This window comes from Giraffa tippelskirchi, chromosome 5 (genome assembly GCF_054371585.1).
Source record: "Giraffa tippelskirchi isolate mGirTip1 chromosome 5, T2T-mGirTip1v1.2.pri, whole genome shotgun sequence".
Classification (NCBI taxonomy): Eukaryota; Metazoa; Chordata; class Mammalia; order Artiodactyla; family Giraffidae; genus Giraffa; species Giraffa tippelskirchi.
In genome coordinates, this window is record NC_137279.1 from 57,544,349 (window position 1) to 57,565,385 (window position 21,037).

The 21,037-nt window shown below is 38.1% G+C and overlaps 1 protein-coding gene across 3 annotated transcripts in view; it reads left to right on the plus strand.

Moving 5' to 3' along the window:
• GPATCH2 (G-patch domain containing 2) overlaps window positions 1–20,824 on the plus strand; it is a 199,897-nt gene extending 179,073 nt beyond the window's left edge. For all 3 annotated transcript variants that reach the window (XM_081491682.1, XM_081491684.1, XM_081491683.1), the window contains 2 exons: window positions 2,411–2,499; window positions 19,949–20,824. In XM_081491682.1, the coding sequence (XP_081347808.1) occupies window positions 2,411–2,499; window positions 19,949–20,169 (310 nt within the window). In that variant the 3' untranslated portion in view covers window positions 20,170–20,824. The remainder of the gene's footprint in view (window positions 1–2,410; window positions 2,500–19,948) is intronic.
• The last annotated feature ends 213 nt before the right edge of the window (window positions 20,825–21,037 follow it).

The window sequence follows — 21,037 nt, forward strand, 5'->3', positions numbered from 1 at the left end:
TAATGAGGGAAGCAGGCAGATGTTATAATGGGCTCGAAGAGAAATGAAAGAAGCACAAATGTATGTGAAGTAAGGAAGATTGAATGTGCAGATGGATACAAACTGGCTCTTCCACAGGAGGGAGGATTGTCCTTCCCTAGGACAGAATTCATCTGTATAACTACAGACAAGAATTATTTTCCATTGCTTTCAGTTATCTGTTACTTAGATAGCGCCCACAGACTCAGAATCATGTGACTAGAAAGGTGTACCCTATAGTTTTCCACTGAAGCACAGATATTTTTCCCTGCAAAGAAAAATGGTATATTCAATAAACATGTTTAGGTTTGTTGTAAGGACTAAACACTGTAATCTCTAGTAATATTAAGAAAGTTCATTGTGCCTGCCATTACCACTGCTGTTCCTAATTATTTCATATACTTACGACCTAATCTCCTCACTTGGATTTAAAACTCTTCCAGTAATAAGAACTGAACATTCCATTTCCTTTTGTATCTTCCACCTCCTTTTTCCTACTCTTCTAATTTCACCTCCTCCATAAGGTCTTACACTACGTTAGTAGTGGATACTAATAACTGCTTTCCAAATAAGTGAATTCATTAATTTTTTATAAAAATGATTCTGGCTTTATAAAAAGGACATAATTTTCCATTTTTAAAATTTCTGTATAGTTTTTACAAATAGCTGTGATTATAACTATTTTTTTTCTTGGCAATATGAGCCAAAACCCACACCTCAAAATCCAATAAAGGGACTTGCCTGGTAGTCGAGTGGTTAAGACTCTGCGCTGCCAGTGCAGGAGGCATGGATTCAGTTCCTGTTTGGGAAACTAACATCCCACATGCTGTACAGCACAGTCAAAAGATAAAAGATTTTTTTAAAAAGCAATAAAAATGCCACAGTTATGCATGTTCAGAAATACTTCAGCATATGTATATGTGTATACGCATTTCTGCAAAGTTAGTCATTAATTGAATGAACTAATTTTTTAAGTATTTTAATAATTATATTTACTCCATACAAAAGAACCAGTATGCACTCAATACAAAATGGAAGAGAAAATTAGTTAAATATTTACTCACTTGTTTTTACCTATATCGATAGATTATACACCCATTGGATTAGCCAGATTACTAACTGTACTTTGTATGTTTTAGATAGAATGAATCTATATATCAAGTAATTTTACTCTCCAATTCCAGTTTTTCATTATATCTAAATACCTGGGTGTAAATGTGTATGTTTTTTTAATTTTTTTACCTAAATTAATTTTTTCCTTTTACATTTTTCTCTAAAATATCTAGTTTTTGAATCAGACCATAGAAAACTTCAGGATACTACCACATATTTTTCCGAATTACTAAAATGTCATGTTTCCTAATAAACTTGCTTTATTTATTTCTGCTTCATGATCCCTGGACACCATCCTAACTCCATGTCAGGGATTATAATCCAGGAAATTAACACAAGAGTCCCCTATAGCCTGAAATTTTTGAAGGCTTTTAAAATTTTTCCATCTTATTAGTATGTCTTCATTTCCACAACCCACTCCAGTATTCTTGCCTGGAGAATCCCAGGGACGGGGAAGCCTGGTGGGCTGCCGTCTATGGGGTCGCACAGAGTCGGACACGACTGAAGCGAGTTAGCAACAGCAGCAGCATTTCCAATTGAACCGTTTCTAATTGTACTAAAACTCTTAAATTTAGGAGTCCATGGTTAAACAAAAAAATCTAATTCGAACTTACTCCAAGAATAACAGAAGGTCTTCTTCTTAGTTCTTATAGATTATGTCTTTACAAAGGTAATCCAATATCATGTTAGCCTGTCTAGTATCAGTAGACAAGCACTAATGCATTCAAATTATGTTTCCTCACCTAGCTAATAAATAACTAAAGAATTCTAATCATGTGAATTATCAGGAAGAACATCACTGTTTCCTTCTATCTACGTAAAATGTTTTAAGAGAATTCACTGCCATATAATATCCTAAAAGAAATTGATCATACTTTTCCTGTAATAAATGTTGTTCTGACAGTAAAGCATTAGTAACCAATTGATAACCTAGCAACAATATTGTGATCTCTTTAGATAATTAATCTTAGCTATTTTCCTGTCAGAAGCAACAGTGCTTGATTTTATGTTAAGCCAGAAAGATTGCCAGTTTTGAAAATTAAAAAGCATTCCTTTTATATTATTCATTCCAGTAACAATTTATGATGGCGCATTTAGCGGCTGAACGCTTGTCAACAAACGTAATTATGTTTCGATATAAACAAGATTGGTGGTTTGGCTAGGCTGCTCCATCTTTGTTGAGAATGTTTTGATTTAGGTTCAGATTATACAAGCTGTGTATTTATGTGTCATTTTTTTCCTCCTTTGTTAATAGTTTTTTTCTGATAATTACTTGTAGGCAAACAAGCATGCATTTAGGATCTCTGTGCACAGGAGATATCAAACGGAGAAGAAAAGCCGCACCTTTGCCTGGACCTACGACAGCAGGTAAAAGAAAGAGGGCTCGGGGCAGTGTACACATATAAACTTTATACATCATCAAGAGTGAAACACGGATAATCCTTAACTCCTTAACTTGCACTGAGGAGGAGGCACAGTTTTCAGAAACGAGCAAAGCAAATCATTTGCCTTTGGTGTCAGGATGTATCGAGTGTTCCTTGTGTAAGTTTTTCGGGCAGCCAATCACTAAAGTACTTACTTGCTGTTGTTGTTTGGTTGCTAAGTCATGTCCAAATCTTTTACAATGCCCTGGAGTGGGTAGCCATTTCCTTCTTCAGAGGATCTTCCCTACCCAGGGATCGAACCTGCATCTCCTGCATTGGCAGACGGATTCTTTACTGATGAGCCCAAGTACTTCCTACACATCTGCACACTCGGGCTTCCTAGGTGGTGCTAGTCGTAAAGAGCTCGGCTGCCAGCGGAGGAGGTGCCGGTTCAGTCCCTGGGTCTGGAAGAGCCCCTGGAGGAGGGCACAGCAACCTGCTCCAGTGTTCTTGCCTGGAGAACTCCATGGACAGAGGAGACTGGTGGGCTAAAGTCCGTGGGGTCACAAAGAGTCGGACACAACTTAAGCAGCTTAGCACATACACACACATACCTGCAAAACTGTTTGAGGTATTATAGAATACAGAAACTTCAAAGGCTGTCTTTGGCTTCAAGAAAATTATAGACTTGGAGAAACAAAGCATAAACAGATGAAGAGGCAGATAACCCCGGAAGAAATTAATAATAATTAATTCTAAAGTACTGAAGCACTCTCAAAACACAAGACCCATGTCTCAGTAGATGGCAGCCTGGCCATGAATGCAACAGGCTGGTTCCTAGACCCACCTCTGCAGCAATCTTAGACTTAGAAAAGTTAGAATTAGAATAAAAAAATCTCTCATCATTTCCACCTCAGAATCCATGTCATTAGAATGAGTGTAGTATAGGGAAAACCACGGGTGTTGAGTCAAGAAAAGACACTAGATCAGAGGGAACGGGAGGCCTTCCTAAAACACAGCAAAGACCTAAACATGGTTGGGATGGATGTGAATAAGATGAGCATGTATTAAAAGGTCTCATGCAAGAGCAGTGGTAAGGGAGGCAGAGATGAAGACCTGTGATAGGAGGGAGCCAACTGGTTATTAAAGTATAGACACCTACATGGCAATAAGGGCTTCCCTAGTGGCTCAGTCAGTAAGGAATCTGCCTGCAATGCAGGAGACCCAGGTTTGATCCCTGGGTAGGGAAGATCCCCTGGAGAAGGGAGTGGCTACCCACTCCAGTACTCTTGCCTGAAGAATTCCATGGACAGAGGAGCCTGGCAGAATGCTGTTTATGGGATCACAGAGTTGGACACAACTGTGCAACTAACTTTCACTTTCAGTTCAGTTCAGTTCTGTCGCTCAGTCGTGTCCAACTCTTTGCGACCCCATGAACTGCAGCACACCAGGCTTCCCTGTCCAACACCAACTCCCGGAGTTTACTCAAACTCATGTTCATTGAGTCAGTGATGCCATCCAACCATCTCATCCTCTGTCGTCCCCTTCTCCTCCCTCCTTCAATCTTTCCAAGCATAAGGGTCTTTTCAAATGAGTCAGTTCTTCGCATGAGGTGGCCAAAGTTTTGGAGTTTCAGCTTCAGCATCAGTCCTTCCAATGAATATTCAGGATTGATTTCCTTTAGCATGGACTGGTTGGATCTCCTTGCAGTCCAAGGGACTCTCAAGAGTCTTCTCCAACACCACAGTGCAAAAGCATCAATTCTTTGGCATTCAGCTTTCTTTATAGTCCAACTCTCACATCTGTACATGACTACTGGAAAAACTATAGCTTTGACTAGACAGATTTTGGTGGCAAAGTACTGTCTCTGCTTTTTAATATGCTGTCTGGATTGGTCTTAACTTTTTTTCCAAGAAGCAAGCGTCTTTTAATTTCATGGCTGCAGTCACCATCTTCAGTGATTTTGGAGCCCCCCAAAATAAAGTCTCTCACTGTTTCCATTGTTTCCCCATCTATTTGCCATGAAGTGATGGGACCAGATGCCATGATCTTAGTTTTCTGAATGTTGAGCTTTAAGCCAACTTTTTCACTTTCCTCTTTCACTTTCATCAAGAGGCTCCTTAGTTCTTCTTTACTTTCTGCCATAAGGGTGGTGTCATCTGCATATCTGAGGTTATTGATATTTCTCCAAGCAATTTTGAACCCAGCTTGTGCTTCATCCAGCCTGGAATTTGGCATGATGTACTTCACATATAAGTTAAATAAGCAGGGTGACAATATATAGCCTTGATGTACTCCTTTCCCAGTTTGGAACCAATCTGTTGTTCTATGTCCAGTTCTAACTGTTGCTTCTTGACCTGCATACAGATTTCCCAGGAGGCAGATCCGGTGGTCTGTTATTCCCATCTCTTTAAGAATTTTCGACAGTTCGTTGTGATCTACACAGTCAAAGGCTTCGGCATAGTCAATAAAACAGAAGTAGATGCAAAAAAACACTTCTACTTTCAATATGGACATAAACCACAATGAACCATAGTAGGTCTGTGATTCAGCAAAATGACTCTGAGAAAATGTTTTCCATGTAGATACTGAACAGTTGGGCTTGCCTGGTGGCTCAGTGCTAAAGAATCCTCCTGCAGTGCAGGAGACGTGACTTTGATCCCTGGGTCAGGAAGATCCCTTGGAGAAGGAAATAGCTACTCACTCCAGTATTCTTGCCTAGAAAATCCCAAGGACAGAGGAGCCTGGCAGGCTACGGTCCTTGAGGTTGTAAAAGATTCAGACACATCTTACCCACTAACCAATAGGAACACAAGATCAATTACAAAGTTACTATTATAGCATTGGCCTATTGCCTGGGATCCTTAACCATTCAGATTTATAAACCATCTCTCTCAACTTCATTTGGGAATTCTTTCATTGGAAGAGTTATTTTGGCCATGATGAATTATACAATATGAAAATAAGATTTGTATCAACAGGAGAGTAAGCAGTGAGAAAGGAAAAACATAGACATAAATACAGATATAGATAGATATCTTGACATGATTTCAAAGGAAATAAAAGATATGAAGCTTAAATTCTCTATTTCAGAGACCTTTTCCATAGTTCAACACTAAAAAATTGAAGAATAACTTAAAATTGAAGCACTCATAATACAGTTGTTCATTCACATAAAAGGTTACAGTATGAAATTATGCATGTAGTTATAAGTTTAATATTTGATCTTCATCCTCTAATTTTGTTGAATTTTTGGAATTTGGAAGTAGGAAGCACCTACATGCAGAATATGTTTATATGAATGGAGGTTCATAGCATTGTACAGAAGGCAGTAACCAAAACCATCCCAAAGAGAAAGAAATGTGAGAAGACAAGTGGTTGTCTGAGGAGGCCTTACAAACAGCCAAGAAAAGAAAAGGAGAAAGGGAAAGATACACCCAACTGAATGCAGAGTTCCAGAGAATAGCAAGGAGAGGTAAGAAAGCCTGCTTACGTGAAAAATACAAAGAAATAGAGGAAAACAATAGAATGGGAAAGACTAGAGATCTCTTCAAGAAAATTGGAGATATCAAGGGAACATTTCATGCAAAGATGGGCATTGTAAAGGACAGAAATGGCAAGGACCTAACAGAAGCAGAAGAGATTAAGAAGAATTGGCACATACAGAAGAACTATACAAAAAAGGCCTTAATGACCCAGATAGCCATGATGGTGTGGTCACTCACCTAGAGCCAGATATCCTGGAGTGTGAAGTCAAGTAGACCTTAGGAAGCATTACTATAAACAACGCTAGTGGAGGTGATGGAATTCCAGCTGACCTGTTTCAGATCCTATAAGACGATGCTGCTAAAGGCTGCACTCAATATGTCAACAGATGGAAAACTCAGCAATGGCCAAAGGACTGGAAAAGGTCAGTTTTCTTTCCAATCCCAAAGAAGGGCAATGCCAAAGATGTTCAGACTACCATACAATTGCACTCATTTCACAGGCAATGGCACCCCACTCCAGTACTCTTGCCTGGAAAATCCCATGGACAGAGGAGCCTAGTAGGCTGCAGTCCATGGGGTCGCGAAGAGTCAGACACGACTGAGCAACTTCACTTTCACTTTTTATGTTCATGCATTGGAGAAGGAAATGGCAACCCACTCCAGTGTTCTTGCCTCGAGAATCCCAGGGACGGGGGAGCCTGGTGGGCTGCCATCTATGGGGTCGCACAGAGTCGGACACGACTGAAGCGACTTAGCAGCAGCAGCAGCAGCACATGCTAGAAAAGTAATGCTCAAAACCCTTCAAGATAGGCTTTAACAGTATGTGAACCAAGAAATTCCAGATGTTCAAGCTGGATTTAGAAAAGGCAGAGGAACCAGAGATCAAATTGCCAACATCCGTTGGATATAAAAAGCAAGGGAATTCCAGAAAAACATCTGCTTCATTGATTGTGCTAAAGTCTTTGACTATGTGGATCACAACAAACTGTGGTAAATTCTTCAAGAGATGGGAATACCAGACCACCTTACCTGCCTCCTGAGAAACGTGTATGCAGGTCAACAAGCAACAGTTAGAACTAGACATGGAACGATGGAACAATTTCAAAATTGGGAAAGGAGTACATCAAGGCTGCATATTGTCACCCTGTTTATTTAACTTACATGCAGAGTACATCATGGGAAATACCAGACTGAATGAAGCACAGGCTGGAATCAAGATGGCCAGGAGAAATGTCAATAACCTCACATATGCCAATGGTGCCATTCTAATGGCAGAAAGTGAAGAGGAACTAAAGAACATCTTGACGAAGGTGAAAGAGGAGAGGGAAAAAGCTGACTTAAAACTCAATATTTTGAAAAACTAAGATCATGGCATCTAGTCCCATCATTTCATGACAAATAGATGGGGGAAAAGTGGAAACAGTGACAGATTTTATTTTTTTGGTCTCCATAATCACTGTAGACAGTGGCTGTAGCCATGAAATTAAAACACGCTTGCTCCTTGGAAAGAAAGCTATGACAGAATTAGACAGCGTATTGAAAAGCAAAGACATCACTCTTCCAACAAAGGTCTGTATAGTCAAAGCTGTAGTTTTTCAAGTAGTCATGGACAGATGTGAGAGTTGAACCATAAAAAAGGCTGAGTGCTGAAGAATTGATGCTTTTGAATTGTGGTACTGGAGAAGACTCTTGAGCGTCACTTGGACTGCAAGGCGATCAAACCAGTCAATCCTAAAGGAAATCAACCCTGAATATTCATTGAAAGGAATGATGCTAAAGCTGAAGCTCCAATACTCCTGAATACTTTGGCCACCTGATGCGAAGAGTAGACTCATCGGGAAAGACCTTGACGCTGGAGAAGATGGAGGGCAGGAGAAGAAGCGGGCGACAGAGGATGAGATGGCTGGATGGCATCATTGACACAATGGACATGAGTTTGCTCTTTGCTGGGAGATGGTAAAGGACAGGGAAGCCTGGTGTGCTGCAGTCCATGGAGTCACAAAAAGTCAGACAAGACTTAGAGACTGAACAACCACAACAAATTTTTATGTAGATAAATGTTTACCACTTATTGAGTGCCTACTATGTACCAAAGCTTTATTATTGTTTTTTATCTTTGCAACAACTTGGTGTTTTACATGTTATTATCATTCACTGTACAGCATAAAATGGAGATTCAGACATGTGTGGGATTCTTTTTAGCTGTCTGTGAAGGCAGAATGATTGAAGGGCGAAGGGAGGATTCAAGCCAATGTTTGCATTACTCCTAAACCCATCTTCTTTTAGTGACAACATACTTAGATACCTTTGTAAGAATATATAGGTAAAGACCATCATATTCCATGTTTTTTATGTAATTATATATATATAGAGAGAGAGACTATTATATAGTTTATTTTTTATAGACTATTATATATCTGAAGTGCCAAAAACATTTATATAAATTTGCTGTGCAGAAATACAGAACATTCATTAGTATACTTCTAATGTGTCTTTATACAGGAACATATAGCCACTTTTAGATTAAATATATGTCATAAGTTTTTCAATTCACATCATGCATAAAGCAGGTGTAGGATTCTTTAATACTCCCATTCTGGTTGAATGGTCTCCTGAATTCTCTTATCTTTCAATGATTCAAACATTTGTGGCAGAAATAGTACAAGAACAATCTTAGGAATGTGACTAAAGCACTTCAGAGCCAGCAATAAGTAAGAGAGACTGTCAGGGTCAGGTCCTAACACTCTGAACATATGTGAAGTGAGAAGGAAAATACATAATGGTTGGGAAGAGGATAATATAATTGTATCTACAGGGTGATTTTGATGTGACAACTCAACAGCATCAGGAGAAATCATTTTTTATAGAGTATGGGTATAAAGATTAAACTTTAGCCTAAAACATTCCTAAGCATATACCAGCATATTCCAAATGTTATTTTTCAAAATTTTTGTGATTCTTCTTACAACTCAAGATTTTGATTCTATTACTATGCTGTTTTACTTAAAAAAACATAATTCATAGAAAGTTAATGCATTTTTGTAATTAATCAAATAGTGTTGGAGTAGGAGAATTATGTTACTCATGCATTTTTAAAATCCATGCATAACTGTTCCTCTCAAGGAGGAAGAGAATGAGGTTATTTAAAAATCCTAAGTTTTATAAAGAATATCTTTAAATACTAATGAATCAACTCTAAGGTGAAGATTATTATCCAAATTCACGTAAGAAATGCTTTTGCATAAATACACTTTGTTAATGAAGTTATGAATCCTAAATCATCTCATCTCCAAAAGTGGTATTTTTCAAGTTCTGGAATATATAGTCACTTAACAAAGAATCTTATCTTCATAAGCTTCCAAGGTAGATTAGAATGTAGAATGATTTGAAGGAAGCTATTCCCCATTGTCTAGGCCTTTGTAGACTTCCCCCAAAACACATTGAAACTGAGATGTGTTTTCACAGTTCTTTTACCTTCAGTCAACATTCAACCTAAGCTGGCAAAAGGCAGATGAGGGTAACACTTTCTGATTTGAAATCAAGAATAAGAGTTAAAAAGCTGACGGTCTGAATATTGTTCATTGATCCCCTCTGGTGTATATATGAAATAGGATGGGGACAAAACAGCAGGTTTAAGAAAGGTTTAGCAAAAAATTGTCAGAAAACTATAATTAGACACTTTAACTTTATAATCCCAAACTATGTTTATACAAAATTTAAGATGCTAAAGATAAACAGTTACATATTTTGTATTCATAATAAGTCATATTTTTTTGAAGATTTAAAGTCCCCTGTGAAATTAATAACCCCAAATCTGATCATTTTTACCTGCTAGTGTATTGAAAATTTTACTCACCCTGTGTAGCAATAACATTGAAGCATAATTTGAGTCGCTTTATAAAGCTATAGACCAGCCAGCAGTGTTACCGGTTGAACATTTATTAATTGTGACAGGAACACCAAATTTATTTCAGTGCTTTAGCTTATTTACTGCTCTTTCACCCTTGTATTTTGTATTGACAAAGTAAAATGAATATTGATAAGGTTAGGTATTGATTTTTAAATGTACGGCTTGTTCTCTGCCTCATTCAAAGTCACACACCAAAAGATAGTGGATGTTTCAGTAGCAGAGGATGTAGACTTACTGTTATAAAGCAGAGAATTGTTGAAGCGAGGTTTGCCAGCAGAGTGCATTTTATAGTTCGAAAAATGTCATCAGTAAAGGTAAAGAAAAGAAATGAACAAAATAGGAGGGATATTATTAACACGTTTTTAAAGGCCATCAGCAGTGTTGGTTAGGGTCTTGTGTTTGGGATAGAAGTCATAGCTTACTGAGGTTTTGATAGTTAAAAAGATTTCAGTATGTTTACTGAGATATTGTGGCTACTGTATTTTTTAAATGTTTTGTATTCTATGCATTACTAAATTCATTGTGATCCGTAGTTAGTACTTACTATTTCTATGTTGTTTTCTATTGAAATATTACCACAGGGAAAGTATTCACCATAAGTAGTAGACTTTCTTCTCTACCTTTTAAATTATGCAGAGAAATACCTACTGAAGTTCAATATTTCAGTATAGATATTGCTCCAGAGTAACTATGTCTTTGTGGACATGCAAGTTCTTAACAGGTAGTTACATTACAGCTTTTTGTGGCTTTTCTGTTTTTTCCTCTGCATCCTACTGATACTTCAATAATAAAATAATCTTTATAAATATTGAAGGTGATAAAGGCAGACTGTAAATCATAAAGGGTGAAAAATTTTCAAAGGTATTCTTTAAAGTCATACTGAACATAATCAGGAAATGTCTGACGTACCCAAGCTCCTTTCCAAGGTGCTATAACTCTTCAGTTGCTCAAATTTATCTTATCAATAATTATATTTTTACTTTCTTTTATCCCTGGATCTGTATGACTACTGTAGATTATCTTATCTCTTCCCGATTTTAAAACAGGCAGACTAGGCAGGGGAAAGGGGTTGTTGTTACTCATTTTGAAACCAAACTACATCCGAACATATAGCAAAAGCCTAGGAAATACATAACCCTCTTCCTCTTGGATATATGAACCACCTTTCAGTTATGTGTCTCAGAAGCATTTTAAACAGCTCTCCATTGTCATATGATACAAGAAACACTTAAGGAAAGAGTAAGCACACATATTAGATAGAAAGTAATTGCAATACATGCACCCTGATGTTCACTGCAACACTATTTACAATAGCCAGGATATGGAAGCAACCTCAATGTCCAGAGGTTGGGTAAAGAAGATATGATGGAATATTACTCAGCCATGAAAAGGAATGAAATTGTGCCATTTGCAGAGATGTGGCTGGAACTAGAGACTGTCATACAGAGTGAAGTAAGTCAGAAACAGAAAAATGAATACTGTGTATTAACGCATCTATGCAGAATCTAGAAAGATGGTATAGATGAACTTATTTACAAAGCAGAAATAGAGATACAGACATAGAGAACCAATGCTTGGGCATCAAGGGGAGAAGGGAGGGGGTGGGATGGATTGGAAGATAGAGATTAACATATATGTACACTGCTATTTATAAAACCGATAACCTATAAGAACCAACTGTTTAGCACAGGGAACTCTACTCAGTGCTCTGGTGAACTAAATGGGAGGCAAATCCCCAAAAGAGGGACTGTATGTATATGTACAGCTGATTCATTGCTCTACAGCAGAAACTAACACATTGTAAAGCAACTATACTCCAATAAAAAAAGAAAGAAAATAATTTCTATTCTTGACAGTATGCAAGATTAGTGAGAAAATATTCAAACTACAGAATACCTGGACATGCTGAATAAAATGTAAAACCATCTCTTTAGATGCATTACTAGACTGCGGGAAAGAAAGAGAGAACTGGTTCTAAGGGACCACTCTAGGAAATCTGGAGGCATGTTGGTTCCTTATGGAAAGAGCCAAGCTGGGGAACAAAATATCTGAAAAGCTCTGTCCTCAGAACAGGGCAGACTAGAAACAAAACTTACTCACAAGGACAGGAAAATAAAGAATCTGATTTTACCTGGGCTCTAACTGGAAAACTCTGAAGATGTGTAACCAAGAGCCTACCCCTAATGAGACTCTAGTTTGAAATGACACTATGCCAAAACTTAGCATCAAAACTAGTCTTTGAAGGAAATGCAAAACCACTGTAGAGGTACATGCCTTCAACCCAAGCCTCAAGAATCACCACAAATAAAAACCTACTGAAGATGGTCTCACAATCCAAAACTAAAAGAACTAGTTGTAAAAACAGATTAAAAAAATGAAAGGGAATAACTGGAAAGAGAAAAGACAGCTGTGGTAAAAAACCAAGTGGAAATTTGAGATTGTTTTGTTTTGAAAAAATCTTAAAAATCATAACTTCACTTGATGGGTTGAATAGCACATTAGATACAGCCAAACAAACAAACAAACTACAGCAGCAAAAAAACAGTGAATTTGAAAAGTAATCTGAAGAAACTACCTAAAAGCAGCGTGGTCACAGTCGCTCTGTCTTGTCTGACTCTTTTTGACCCCATGGCTGCTCTGGAATTCTCCAAGCAGGAATACTGGAGTTGGTTGCCATTTCCTACTCCAGGGGATCTTCCCAACCCAGGAATCAAACCCACGTCTCCTGTGTCTCCTGCATTGGCAGGCAGGTTCTTTACCACTGAGCTACCTGGGAAGCCCAAAAGCACAGAGGGATAAAGCATGGAAAATGTAAAAGAATGCTCAGGGTACTTGAAGGAGCATGAAGTTCAGTATATGTTTAATACAACTTTCAGAAAAAATAGAAGGAGGTACACTATTCCAGGAGAATATTTATAGAATTCAATAATAACAGAATTTTTACAACTGAAGAAAACTTAAATCTTCATGTGCAAAAGTACAAGCCTGTATCAGGAAATAGTAAATATAAATGAAGTCATACCTAAAGCGAAAGTGAAGTCGCTCAGTCGTGTCCCACTCTTTGCGACTGCATGGACTGTAGCCTACCAGGCTCCTCTGTCCATGGGATTTTCCAGGCAAGAATACTGGAGTGGATTGCCATTTCCCTCTCCATGGGGTCTTCCTGACCCAGGGATCGAACCCGGGTCTTCCTGACCCAGGGATCGAACCCGGGTCTTCCGCATTGTAGACAGATGCTTTACTGTCTGAGCCACCAGGGAAGTCATACCTAGACACACCATAATAAAACTTTAGAACATCAAACACAAGAGAAGAACTTAAATGCAGCCAAGGAGAAAAGATATAACTTACACAGGAATGAAATTATACTGGCAACAAACTTAAAAAGAACAATACAATCCAGAAAATAAGAGATAGTATTTTCAAAGTGCTGAGATGAGATAACTGAATCAGCCTAGAGTTTTCTATCCCAGTTAAATTATAGCCCAAGAAATGAAACTGAGACATTTTCAGATAAAGACCCATCATTACTAAATTTAATAACTTTTGTAGAAAAAAAAAGCAGAATCCATAAAAAAAAAAGAATAAAAATCAAGAAGGAATTGGGAGCAAAGTAATCGTTAAATGTGCATAAAGCTAAACTTTACACCGAATGTATAAAAGTAATAGTGATGATGGTAACAGTGACCATAAGGTGGATTAATTTGCATGTATAAAGTTAAGATGGAGTAGCATTGAAACATATACATTAACCTATGTAAAATTACATAGCCAGTCAAAACTTGCTGTATGACACAGGGAGCTCAAATCTGGTACTCTGCAACAACCAAGAGGGTGGGATGGGATTTAAGGTGGGAGGGAGGGGACGTACATATACCTATGGCTGATTCATGTTGATGTATGGCAGAAACCAACACAATATTATAAAGCAATTATCCTCCAATTAAAAATAAGAAAGTAAGATGGAGCTAAAACTCTGAACAATAAGATGTAAAATGTGAGAGAATAATAAGCCAGGTATGCATGTTGACTTTTAAAAATTAAAGAATAGAGAAATGGTATATAATTTTCAAGCTAGTATAAACAAGCAGTGGATGCCAGAAAAGAGGAAGTAAAAAGTATAGAGAAAGCAAGGTAAATATCTTTAAGTAACATCATAAAAATAACCGAAATATATCAAGGATCACAATAAATGTAAATGGAGTAAATGTATCAGTTAAATTCTGGGATTATTATAATGGATAAAAGAACAAAACTCAGTATATGCTGTTTACATTTAATACAGCTAAAACAAATTTCTATTTAAATATCAGCCAAAGAAAAAGTAGCTGGGTTAATAACAAAGTGAATTTTGAGGTATTTCAGGAGGGTCAAAACACTCTTCAAGCAGACTTGCTATGTTAATTTAGATGAACAGTTTTTTCCAGAAAATTTGTGAACATATTAAAATCTCTGTCATTTGGGACAATGTGGCAGAAGAAATGACATCATAGAAACTAATGATGATAGACTATCTTAAGATCACTGTTCAGTCAGTGAAAGGGTAACATTAAGACTCGGGTGTCCTAAATTCACACTCTAACTGGGGCTCTTTCTAACTGGGTGACTTTGATCAGGTGCATTACCTCTTTAAGGGCTTCCCTGGTGGCTCAGTGGTAGCGAACCCACCTGCCAATGCAGGAGACACGGGTTCGATCCCTGGGTCAGGAAGATCCCCTAGAGAAGGTAATGGTGACCCACTCCAGTATTCTTGCCTGGGAAATCTCATGGACAGAGAGGGGCTACAATCCATGGGGTCACAAAAGAGTTGAACACAACTTAGTAACTAAACAGCAACAATTATTATTACCTCTTTAAACCTTAGTTTGTTCTGTAAGTGGAGCCAATAATACGTTGCAGGTTCCTGAGGAAGATCAAAAGAAATCACTACCGCAGAAGCACTGGTAATCTCTGAGAGCCACAGACATTATATTGTAAGTTATCCAACTATGTCATTGTGAGTACTATGCTGTGTATTGTCCAAATGCAAATTAAGAGAAGTTGATACTACAATTAACATGTAACCCAATTAATTTTTTTAAAAAATTTGGAACATCATCTCCACTGAAGTTGTTTATCTGCCATTAATTCTTGCAGGAAGGCAATGTAGGTAATGGAAAGTATGTAGGTTTTTAGAGTAAACTTCACCAAAGTTTGAATCTTAGCCTACTATGTGGTAATGGTCAAGTATTTCATCTCTCTGAGGCCCATTATATCAATACTTCCCCCCTTGCACAGTTGTTATGAGGAATGGAGATTATGAATGTCACATGCCTAACAAGTAAAGCACAGACCAGGTACATAGTAGGTAGACCATAAATAGTCCTGATCATATTATAGCAAACAAATATCCCTGTGTGCCTTCAGAACCAATAGTTTTAAGACTTTTTTTTAGTTTTCTGAAAACACTATTCTTTGATATATTACTATAATCATCCCATAAGAATTGTATCCGTATAAGCAAAATGTGTGTGCTCAGTCGTGCCCAACTCTTTGCAACCCCATGGACTATAGCCTGTCAGGCTCCTCTGTCCATGGAATTTCTCAGGCAAGAATACCAGAGTAAGTTGCCATTTCCTCCTCCCGGAGATCTTCTGGACCCAGGGATCGAACCCACATAGCTTGTGTCTCCTGCATTGGCAGGTAGATTCTTTACCACTAGGGCCACCTGGGAAGCCCCTATAACCAAAATATCTGTTAATAAAAACTTTCCCTTCTCCAAACATGTCAATATCAACCGTGTCTTTCATTCCCTACTATGCAAAGTTTTTTTCACTTAGTTAAAAAAAACAAGAAACAAGTTTTACATTTCATTGTTTAAAAAGTAAGAACCTTATATTTTTAAGCAGTTGGCTATTTGAACTGATTTTATTTCTCAAAATTCACATGAAAAACATCTGCATTATTGCAGATAAAGTGTATAATGATCTCAGTGAGGCTTTTCTATGTTAAAAAAGGAAATAATTAAAACATCTGACAAAAAGGAGTAACCCTCAGCACTTTCTCACAGCCCAGTCTGTGCTCAATGCTGTTTCTTAACAGCAATCAAAAACCCATGTCCCTAAATTAGTTACTGAGACCAGAGGACAGTATGAGAACTGGCAATTCTAATAATGTCACAAATAATAATAATAACAACAATAACCATGCTCTTCAGCTGAGTAGTAATGTAATGGGGAAAGAGGATGGGAAGAAAGAATGAGCACAGACCACTAAAAGCCTTCTGAATACAGAGTCAGGACTGAAGTGATGCACTGTGTTATGTGGGAAGCAGCGTGTGTCACCTCCCCTTCCATTGGCTGTTTATCCAACATCAATACAACACTTTAGGAGCCAAATTACTAAACAAGCTGCCAATTAGGCTTGCAGTCAGCTGGATAGATTAGCAGCTAAGAGAGGCCGATACAAGATTTTCATCTCTTGAGCCAATTACGCAAGTGAATTACTATCCACAATACTCTTTGGAAGATTTGAGGGGAAAGGACCGACTCAGCTGTAATAGATATAAGAGATCCAGAATAAAGGGGGCTGGAGCGGGAGCTTGCAGAAGGGTTAGCAGGCTATGTATTGCTAAAATTGCCCGAGCAGGAGGAGAGCCTCCCAGGAAAGGACTTAAAGGATTTAGCACCGCCAGGAGCAAAAGAAAAGGAAATTATGGTTGTCAGATGCTGTGCTGAGACAGAGTTGTTCCACTCCCATGTCTTAATCTCATAAAAGAAGGATGAGAGACCAACAGTAGATCTCATGCCAGAGTCATTTTCCATGAAAAAGGAAGTATCTGTTTTTTCTTTTTTAAAGTTATATAGAGCAGCCATTGTTTTTTGTTTGTTTCAGAAATCTGTGTTGCAATGGGGAAAGATATAGCATTTAAGAAATCAAATGGTCCTTCTTTTTTTTAACATAATGATAATGCTTCATTTTAATTAAGAGAAATAAGCCAGCATTAAAAAGATAGAATGAATTCTTTTCTGCCTGTATAAAAACTAAGCATGAACTTATGGTTACCAAAAGAGGAAAGGAATGGGAGAGGGATAAAATAGGAGTTTGGGATTAGCAGATTTTGATGTTCAGTCAAGCTGCTATATATAGAATAGATAACAAAGCCCTACTGTATAGCACAGGAACTATATTCAGTATCCTGTGATAAACCATAATTGAAAAGAATATAAAAAAGAATGTAAATATACTATATATGTATGTACAACTGAATCACTTTGCTGTACACTGGAAACTAACACAACATTGTAAATCAACTATACATCAATTTAAAATATAAATAAAAAAGCAGGATGGAGTCAAGTGGCCACTCCTGGGCCACCGCACTTGAAATGCCAACATTTTAAGACTATAGTCGTGAATCAGTTATTTGCTGTTTATTTCAGAACTCAAAAGTAACCTGCAATTTTTGCAGAGATGGTTTAAATTGACTTTGTATTTTCTCTTCAGTATTAAAGTTCAAACTTGAACCTTTGCAATCTCTTGTATCAAAAATATAACAGATGTGTAGCCTGAAGCCTCGTTAGACCTCTGATCTGATCTTAGCTTATCAGTGGATTAAATTAATTTGTGGTAACCACAGAAAAATCAGGGATATAAGACAAAATGCTAGTTCACCATGTAACCTGACACACCTGAGAAGTAGCCGTTCAGAAAAAAATTAGATGCCTTGGTAGTCTGTTGTTACCATTATCATAATTTCAAAGTACAAACTTAAAGAAAAACCTTAATTGTCTTTTTTGTTATTAAACAAGTTTTAACAAAAGGCTTCTCTTTGTTTTGTTTGCTTGGTAATTAAGAGGCCCATTTTTATATTTTATATGTTTCTGTATATTTTTGTATAATTAGATAAATATATAAAATCTCTGTGTATTGTTATGTTGCCTTTGTCAAGCAGTAAATAATGTTAGTCCAGAGTTTTCCTTTGGTACCAATCTTTGGCCATTCAAGCTGCTGGCAATTGAAGGGTTTTTTTCCTATTACATGTTAAGATACTTGCTTTAGTGAGCTAAAAACCAATCTGACAAGTCCAAAACCAACTCATTATTGTGGTAATCCAGTTCTCACTCCCTGTAATGAAGTTAGCAATGACAGCAATGTATTCCATTCTCAGTCTGAAGATGCTCTGAAGATTAAGAATATCAAAATGTTCAGTAAAGGTCTTGCAAAAATCCATTGATGATTACTCTATAGTTTGTTATAAAACTCACCAGTTTTAGTTATAAACTTATCAGTTTCAGTTATATAACTCATCTCTATCACTTTGCAATTCCCTTCTGTAAGTTAGAATCCTAAGGAACAACCCACTCACTATTCTCCAGAAAACCAGATACGAGTTACCAGATTAAATATACTGTTAGTTCAACTCTGCCATTTCTTTTGTTAGTCACTGTTATTTATGTTTTTACTATGAAATACATATACCAGAGACTTCCCAAGTGGCTCAGTGGTAAAGAATCCACCTGCCAATGCAGGAGACTCTGAAGACATGGGTTCATTCCCTGGGTTGGGAAGATTCCCTGGAGGAGGAAATGGCAACCTTGGTAAAGAATCCACCTGCAATGCAGGAGACCTGGGTTCGATCCCTAGGTTGCGAAGATCCCCTGGAGAAGGGAAAGGCTACCCACTCCAGTACTCTGGCCTGGAGAATTGCATTAGTCCACGGGGTTGCAAAGAGTCGGACACAACTGAGCAACTTTCACTTTCCGGTATTCTTTCCTGGAAAATCCCATGGACAGAGAAGCCTGGCAGGCTACAGTCCATCGGGTCACAAAGAGTCAGGTATGACTTAGCAACTGAGCAGCACATATACAGAGAATGGGGTGAAATGTGTAGGTAGAGTTTTAGAGAACAATAATAAATTGGTCACTACTGTAGCCACTACCCACATCAAGAAACAGACCACTATACACTGTGGTTCCATAGCTAATATTTTTGTTACTGTTGTTGATGCTTAAAAGGATCCTTATATATAGTCTTAGAGAAAGAGGAGGATGGAGAATCCCAATTAGAGGGGTAGAGGTGGGGTAGAAGGTACTGTTAGAAACCCAAGTCAGGGAGGAAAGATGGACAAAGATGGGAAAGGAGTGGAAGGGGGATAAGAGCACAGGAGAGGCAGCTAACTCGCAAGCCTTTGACAGCAGTGAGTGATGTCAGCACCTGCACATTTCAACTCTCAGACTGTCTCAGAAAACACCGCCCTCATTTCAGAACAGAAACATGATGGACCCAGGACGGAGCTTGTATGCTACAGCCATCCTGCAGATCTTCGGAAAGTGAACCATCTTCATCCCTGGAACCCTAGGGATGGAATTATGGGCAAACACTATAGCCCAGAATTCTACAACAGACTTTCAAGGAAGCCCCAGTATAGGAGACTGTACTGAATATGCTCTCCCTAAAAACAAGATGGTTTTAAGCTGTTGTTGTTTAAAGTCATGTCCAACACTTTTGCGACCCCACAGACTGTAGCCCTCCAGGCACCTCTGTCCATGGAATTTTCCAGGTGAGAAAACTGGGGCAGATTGCCATTTCCTTCTCCAGGGGATCTTCCCAACCCAGGGTTCAAACCTGTGTCTTTTGCATTGGCAGGTGGATTCTTTACCACTGAGCCACCAGGGAGTCCATACTTTCAGCCCTTTTCTTCCTACACAGTCTGTAACATTAGCTTGCCTGATGATCACTCCCTTAATTATCAAGGAAGAATAACCACAAGAAATGATCTGGTAATTTGAGTTTTGATTGCTTTGTATTATGCCTGTTTTACAGATCAGAAAACAGAAACCCAAAGAGGTTAAATAACTTAATCAGCTACTAAGTGGAAGAGCTGAAACTAACCACGGTCTTTTTTCCATTGAGCCTTCTACTACAGCAAGCTCTTTATCCAAGAACCTCCCCAGTACTTGGGTGAAAGGAAAACTTCGAAGAAGGTGGTTTTCTTAGCCTAAGAGGGCCTTCATCTGTGTTCATACTAATGTGGGATTTTGTTTTGTTTTGTTTTTGTCATTTTCTAATTCCAGGACTTGTAGGAGAAAACGCCCAGCCAATCCTAGAAAACAACATTGGAAACCGAATGCTCCAGAACATGGGCTGGACACCTGGGACAGGCCTCGGACGAGACGGCAAGGGGATCGCTGAGCCGATTCCCGCCCTACAGAGGCCAAAAGGATTAGGACTTGGGTTTCCTCTACCAAAAAGCACCCCTGCAACCACTGCCTCCAATTCAGGAAAATCCGCCTAAGAGGAAAAGCAGAGACGAGCTGTTAAACAAGTTTTATTCGCTCGCTATAGCCCATTGTTCTAAAATGACAACATAGCTTCTGCGGTTGAAGCTGAAATCGAACATCAAAGCCTCAGACTTGTCCCTCTAGCTTCCTAGCTGCTACAGTTCTGCCAGAGTGATAGAAATGGGATTTCATCACAGTTCATGGTGCTAAAGTAAAAACCTTCACCTTTTAAAAATTTTCAGTGACTCACATTCTAGGTGTAAAGAACAGCTCGTTTCTCTTATTTATTTTGATCTTGTATTGTCAGTAATTTCTCATGTTTTAGCTTGATTCATTCCTGCGTGCGCTTGAAGCCCTAGCGACCGAGCACGCCTACGTGCTTCTAAAATAGGAATGGCCAGAAAGGGTTGTGTTTCACCTCATCCCTGTCTGTCCTAACCGAAAACGCCTGTCATCACATCAGTGAAGTCCTAAGCACATCTTTCTTTGAAAGGCTGTCCAATTTCATATTCCTTGAATTAGACTTTTTTGTTAGAATTCCTCAACAGGGTGACACCCATTCATCTTCTATCCTTGGACACTGTAGTATGAAGTTCACAGCTGACAAACAGCAATTAATGTTGCCCTCTGACATGTCGACAAAAATAAACCTCATCATTGTGATCACCACAGTGCCCTCAACATGACTTTACTGCAGATCTTATCAATTGTACCTCATTTAGAACATAAAATAATTATGGAAAGAAAAATGTATTTTTTAAATTCACCATGACTGAGTTGTAAACTCTATTAATAATCTATACTTCCTTCTACCTCTTTGTTCCCAAAGGTTGATATTTTTTTTAAGATCAACTCAACTGTAGTAAACTGATTTTAAATTTT